We start from the raw sequence: 7382 nt of genomic DNA on the forward strand, positions 1-7382 counted from the left end.
GAAGAGAGCCAGAAGAGTCTGGGAAAAGGGAAGATCAACAGTCTCACACCAGGCCACCTCTAGGGAACTGATAGGGAGATAAAGGAGGACTGCAAGCCCAGGAGCTTAAAGGCTGATTTATTTTCTGTTAAGTTGAGAGACTGGGGTAATTTGTGCTGAATGAAAAGTTGGGACACCAAAAAGGGGATTGCACACAGAGCAGCTGACAGACTCTCATAAAACCACCACTAGGTAAAGTAGTGCAGAACAACCATGCACAGATTTTGGTACCCCATGATTTTATATGCAACACAATGATAGAAAACTTCCCTCCTAAGCAGTTGGAGTTAAACCACTTACACAGGAAACATGCCAAAAGAAACAGCCTCATTAACATCCCTTCAGTATCCTTCACTGTCAGTCCTTTCCCAGCTACTCCTGCTTGTCCAGCCACTTCTTTATGCTAGGCAGTGGAGGATGATTAATGTGCTACTACAGAAAAAGAAGGGTCTTTAACTGGCATGAGCATTGTTATACAGCAATAATGCAATTTTTGAATTATAACATGCATGTATTTTACATACCCAACCGTACTCCTGTTTCACTGTACCCTTTTGATTGTACTCCACTGTGTCACTGATCAAGAGAGAGTTTTAAATCTGATTGAAATATATAGTGGCCAGACTCTCCATTTTGTTACACCAGTTTTGTGCCAGTATTGCTTCACTGATAGTTAAGTGGCCTGATTTTTTTCAGAGGTGCTGAGCATCTGCAGTTCCCACTGGCGTCAGTGGGATTTTTGAGTGATAAGCACTTCTGAAAATTAGGTCACTTACATTAGGTGACGGAATATAAATTCCGAAAGCACCCAGTTTTGAAAATTGTGGCCTAGTTCTACTGACAATGACATAAAGAAATTGCTCCTTATCTGGACAGGTGGCTACCTGGCCAGGAGTTTTAGGGCTGTGGTTACCTTAACAGCCGAAGGGCACTTGTGACTATGATGAATCTGAGCCTTTCCTTTCAACCAGTCAGAGATTATGTCAACTCTGGATTTCCAGGGCATTTGTGCTTATGAAATGTTCAGTCTGCATACCCTGTATGTAACTCTCAGCCTGTATAGCCTATTTCTAGAGGTGCACGAGTGAGTCTTGTTAATGGTGCTGGAGTGTTTTGAGATCCTCGGCTAGCAGACTATAGAACTGGACATCATTATTTTAGTTGGTTTCCATGAAACAACCATACCATTTTAACCCCCGTTTGAACCTTGCTGACTCAGGACGCTCTTTGTGGTAGCCGTTTATGTTTACAGTCTCTTCATAGATTCACAGATACTAAGGTCAGAAGGGACCATGACGATCATCTAGTCCGACCTCCTGCACAACGCAGGCCACAGAATCTCACCCACCCACTCCTGCGAAAAACCTCTCACCTATGTCTGAGCTATTGAAGTCCTCAAATTGTGGTTTAAAGACTTCAAGGAGCAGAGAATCCTCCAGCAAATGACCCGTGCCCCATGCTACAGAGGAAGGCGAAAAACCTCCAGGGCCTCTTCCAATCTCCCTGGAGGAAAATTCCTTCCCGACCCCAAATATGATGATCAGCTAAACCCTGAGCATATGGGCAAGAGTCACCAGCCAGATACTACAGAAAATTCTTTCCTGGGTAACTCAGATCCCATCCCATCACAGGCCATTAGGCCTATTTACCATGAATATTTAAAGATCAATTAATTACCAAGTGTCTTATCAATGGGAAATCATTTTTGAACAGGTGTTGGTTTTTTGCTGTTGCTTTGGATTGATACATGGTAGGTTTTTTACACGTGCAACATCAGCGCAGCCATTTGAAAATCTACCTTTCTGTCGTGTTCCTTTTGATAACCCCCTTTACTAATCATTGTCTTGGGGGACAGGATGCATTCCCACATATAATTATCTTGTCTCTGTTCAGACTTCAATAGAAGATGAAATGAGTACTTTTCAGTCATCTTGAAGCAGTCCTCCTGCTTCCAGCCCACACTCTAATTTCAGATGTCAGGATTCCTCTGTGAAGCCAAAGTTCATTTTTCAAAGACTAGGAGGGAATCACACATGAATTAGGAATAAGCTCATAATATCAATGTTTGATGTCTAAATGCATAGTTGATTGTGCAGTTTTAGCATTTGTGTGTGTATGTCTTTATATTACACTTGCGTATATGTATAATGACCTCCACGCGCACACATGGGTTGTCAGCAAGGCTCAACCCCTTTACACGAAAGCATTGTCCTCTACTACATGAGCCAGATCAACTCCATTAGCTGGTGTCAGAAGTAGGCTGTTATACCCTCAGTGAACAGCAATTAAAGGGAGACATGATACACATTTTGCCTCTGTGTCACATGTACCCTACGTATTTATAATCCATGTATATATGTGTGCACACATTTTACCAGAAGGGAGTATCCTATTTAAAGTTACATAAGAGTTTCCATTTGAACACCCTGTTCTCAGTCACTCATATCTCAAACTTTTTGATGCTCAAACTGTCACATTTGTTGTGAGGACATTTCTTTAAGAGAGCCATGCTTAGGAGTCCGCTCCATCTAGCCTGACTGAGCACAAGGAGCTGCAGTGCTACGGAGACTCCCAGAAAGTGGTCAGACGTTACAAATGGTTTAGTCTTACTTCTGATAAATAACCATCTCCCTCAGCTTTGTCTAAGTCTTCTTCATAAGAACTCACGAATATTACAATTTTGATGCCTGAAATCATCCAAAGGTAAATATTTTTAGGAAGTTCCAACAAGAGCAGCTCAGACATTTTTTAATACAAAGGGAGTGGATAAAATATTCTTAGAAAATGCCTGCAACTTCATTTTTTACAGCTGTGGTACCAAAAAGCTAGAAAGCTGAAATTTGTCGTGGAGATGGCCCTTGTTGAGAAGGCTTTTTTTGCATTTTCCATTGAAAATCCTCAGGAACCTTTCCTTCCCCTACTGAGCCTCTTATACAATAACAGGTGCCTGGTTCCTGAGGACTGCAGGAGAGGGATTGTTGACTGCTGACTTTGTAGGGTGTCAAGACTTTCTGAGGGTGTCAAGCTGAATAGTTCCTTATTTATGAAATTTCTTCTTCTTTTTTAATTTCAACCATCCCAGGAAATTCTATATACCTAAATAATAAAGATTGAGAGATTATGTATGCATGGTTGCATGCTCAAAAGTCAGGGAATATTGTTAAGGCTGTTTGCACAATTTTGATTCCCCCCTTTTGTGTATGTGTATTATGGTAGAGTCTTTAATTACAGAATTATATACTGTTCCTCAAATACAAATGCATTTTTTGTTCAACCTTAAATACCAGGTACAGCATCTTCTACATTTTTTTATTCTTGAGAACTTACACTGCTTTCATTAACCTAATGGTTTACGATGTTTATAGATTTTTTTAATACAAGTTCCCTTTTCTCGAGTCCCACTGAAGTCAGTGGGTCTCAGTGTAGGCACAAGGATTTGGGCCATAGCTAGCAGCCATGTATTACACAATACATTTTTTTTAATCAGCAACCTCCTTCCTTAGAATTAAAAGGGCTCCAAAAAGTAGTTTTATACCACTGGAAAAGGGATGCTCCCAGCTATCCATTGCATAGGGCACACTTGCTTCTAATCCTTGAAAGTCCCAAATTATTGGACCTTTTATTGAAACACCAATATTATAGGTATAAAACTGGTTTAGGAATTATTAGAGGTTTCTAAAAGATAGTAGTTACTGTTATCCTTTGCTTCAAAGGCATGCACAGTTGGATTCAGAGTACTAAGGTGGTTTGGTTTCATAGGTGGAGAAATATGGAAATAGCGCCAGTAAAAATAATTAAAAACTCTCTAAAACACTTCTAAAATAACTTTTCTGTAAAATGTATCATAAATGGAGTGGTGTATCATATATGGAGCTACACCGCTGTAGCACTTTAGTGGAGACACTCTTCTCCAGTGGGAGAGCTTCTCTCGTCGGAGTAGTTAATCCACCTCCACAAGAGGCAGTAGCTCTATTGACGGAAGAAGAGCTCCCGTCACATGGCACTGTCTACACCGGGAATGAGGTCGTTATAACTGCGTCACTCGGGTGTGGATTTTTTCATACCCCTGAAGGAGGTCATGAAACTGATGTAAGTTTATAGTGGGAGCTGTACTGTTGAAGAGTGAAGGCCTTAATGGAGACCACATAACCTTTCTAGCTTTGAGGATTGTCTCAAGAAGAGGCCAGTGAATTTGCACTGCAGTGGTGTTTGAGCTAAGGTAGTGCTCCTGCTGGTGGCTTGGCACCCATCTGGAGGACTGTGACATGATGAGGGCACCTCTCTGTTATAGGTATTTCTAAGGGACCTACACTGTAGAAGCGAAACTCTTCAATCCCTTCAGCATAGTATAAATTCTGATTTGGGGCTCATGTATTTTATTTGCAGAGGTGGGAAGATATGTAACTAGTTATGGTTACTTAGGAGATTGCATTCTAAAATCAAATACAACCCAAAATTCATATTCAATTTATAGTTTCAAAATATAATATTCATTTTGTAATGTGACCGTTCAATTTCCTTTTAGTAACTTTAATTGGGGATCAGAAAAAAACTGTGATCTATGCTAATTGGAGATGGCAGTTTGTAACTGCGTAGTTGGCGTGAACTAATAAGACGGGTTGCATTGTGTTGAAGAATCAGGCAATTGAGGAACGCATGCTGTAGTGTCTTGTGGAAGTGAATGTAGGCATATGCTCAGGTATGATGTTAACTCTCTTTTATTAGCAGAGCTCACTCTGCACTCTATCTGTTCAGTCACAACTTCCAGTAGTGTGGAGAGACTCAGATTAGAATATGGGTGCCTTAAAAGGACTAATCATTACACATTTGTATAATTAAATAGTAGATCTTTATTTATAGAGTACCTTTGCCTAGCCACATTGCAAGCCGTGTGCTGTACTGCTGGGCAGTTTGAGGTTAGAAAGGGATTCACAAGCTTTTGAGCGTATATCTGTTTTCCTTCATCAAAGTGTTGCACGGATGGCTTAGCCAGGTGGAGAGGAACTGGTGAGCTTGCTCCTTGAGGGGAGACTGAGGGGAAGCCAAAGCTGATAAATCTTTTCATGGATGAAGGCAACAGATCCACATTTCTCAATAAGAGCAGTTACTGCAGGAGCAAAGAAGTCATGAGGAAAAGTCTTATTTACTGTGCATGTGTCCTTACTGAGAAAGATATTTAATGGCAGCTTTGTTCTCAGTATCTTGAAATCCCAGTGCTCCAGGCTGGTCTAATGGACTGTGTTAGTAAGCATTGTCACTAGTACACTCGCTAATACAATATGATACCATTGTATACTAATACAATTTGCATACCATCCAAGAATAATCTTGTTTTATGTAAATGGGAATAAAATAGAGTAACTTTAAATATTATTAAAAGGGCGAGCATTACATTTGGCCTCGCACTTAAAACAGATACAGGGTGAGCCTAATAGACTTCAGAAGGACCATAGACTGGAAGAGGTAGGATGGGGAAAGTGATGGCCTAAAGGAAGATCCTGAAAAAGTTGTCTACCCAAAACCTTCCTGGGGGGTTCCAAGAGTTCCTTTTGAAACACTTTGTGTTATATCTGAATACCTTTCCCAGACCTGAAGAAGAGCCCTGTGTAAGCTCAAAAGCTTGTCTCTCTCACCAACAGAAGTTGGTCTAATAAAAGATATTACCTCACCCAACTTGTCTCTCTGTTATATCAAAGAAATGTGGTGGGGTGGCTGGGAAAGATTGCATATCTAGAAATGCTGTTTTTTATTGAACCTATGATACAGCTGAATGCAGTGCCAGAGAGGAAACAGCCTAATGAGCTTATTCAAAGGTGTTGAAATAAAGATAATATTGTCTGTGTGCTGACACACAAGATGACTAGAATGGTGATGAGGGTTCACACCTTTTTCTCCAGTCTGTCAGGAGTATAAAACAGGAGAGAGCTATAGAGGAGGGGAAGTCTCTCTGATGGCCAGTGGAGTGGATCAGAGAGCTCTCTCTGCCAGCACCGTATGGTCTAGCAGCAAACGCTGGAAACACAGACAGCCTCTGAGGATGTTTTACAGTTTATTTTAACAAAAATAGTAACTACAAGATTTTACCCTCTCTAATCTGGCTGTTACCCAGCCCTTGGTTAAAATAGCCTAAATAAAGATCTAAAATAAATAGACATTGCCCTCCCAGGCTTTAGCCCAGAAAAAAAAAGAGGGAAGCTTTATATCAAGGGCCACGCAGCCCCTTGCCCATCCTTCGTGTGGTCCTGTCTGCAAAACTGTCACCACCACACCCATTTGTCTAGTGGCCTAGTGGAGTCTTGTAAGTCTGGGCACCAACAGCAATTTAAATACCTGCATGCCAGGGGAGCGTCTTTCCCTCCTGTTGTGCCCTACCTAATTTCCATAGGCCATCTCTGCTCCCCCACCCCCAATCCTGAAAGTTCCTTGATGCCTTTGCATGTCATCCCATGCTGTTTGTCTGGCTAGCAGTCTTACTAGAGTAAACCAAAACCTCCAGCCACTCACTGAGTTCAGTCACAAGCAACTTCAAACAAGTCTTTTAAAAAATCGTGAAGGCATGGTTGACATGTGTCCTTGGGGCTGCTTGGGCATAGTGGTAAACTCTCCTTACCACCTAGCAGAATGGACTCTTAGGCTCTGTGAGCCTGAACACTTAGAAGCGTTGATGGGCTGGATCAGCAAGAGAGAGCAGGTGAAATAAGGGCATAAGGCTCCCTCTTACCCTGTTCGTTCTTCCCACAGAAGGGGATTTTCCTGTGAAGATCTGTCCCAGCCAACATGAACTTATGATGAGGGGAGTTTGATTTGAATGCAAGGGGTGCACAAGACTCCCTTTCAAAATACAGCAAAACTGCACTGCTTCCTTTTTTTTTTTTTTACGAATAACGAATGGCAAAGAGATGTTAAGACACAGGTAAGCAAGACTGAAAATACACTTTCTGTTAAAATTTCAAAATTGATAGTCAGTGAGGAAGATCATTGGAAGGATGCTTCCAAATGGCAGGAGCTACAGAAAAGAAGGCTCTTGCACCAATAGTGGTAACATTGTGAGAAGTGTCAGAGAGAAGGCTCATGCTAGATGAGCAGAAGAGGAGAACAGAACAAGAGATAAAAGGTTCAAGAGGAGGACAATGATGAACTGGATCCTGCATTAACGTGAAGCTCTTTGAGACTCCAGGTTTATAAAGACTTTTGAGCACAAGCAATGGAGGAGGCCAGTAATTGGCTTATTAGTAGGGCTGTTAATTAATCGCAGTTAACTCACACGATTAACTCAAAAAAACAAAAACACATGCTTCCATACTGATGATGCTCATTAAAAAAATAATGCCTCGATTAAATTT

The 7382-nt window shown here is 41.2% G+C and overlaps 1 protein-coding gene across 19 annotated transcripts in view; it reads left to right on the plus strand.

Annotated features, from left to right (window-relative positions):
- Positions 1-7382, plus strand: part of LOC102939360 (transmembrane protein 263) — a 307551-nt gene that overhangs the window by 160015 nt on the left and 140154 nt on the right. For 2 of the 19 annotated variants that reach the window (XM_043549970.1, XM_043549971.1), the window contains exon 3: positions 6781-6952. The exons of the other annotated variants lie outside the window; for them this stretch is intronic. In XM_043549970.1, coding sequence (XP_043405905.1) covers positions 6848-6952 — 105 coding nt within the window. In that variant the 5' untranslated portion in view covers positions 6781-6847. The remainder of the gene's footprint in view (positions 1-6780; positions 6953-7382) is intronic. 19 annotated transcript variants of the gene reach the window in all.

Source organism: Chelonia mydas, chromosome 6 (genome assembly GCF_015237465.2).
Source record: "Chelonia mydas isolate rCheMyd1 chromosome 6, rCheMyd1.pri.v2, whole genome shotgun sequence".
Taxonomy (NCBI): Eukaryota; Metazoa; Chordata; order Testudines; family Cheloniidae; genus Chelonia; species Chelonia mydas.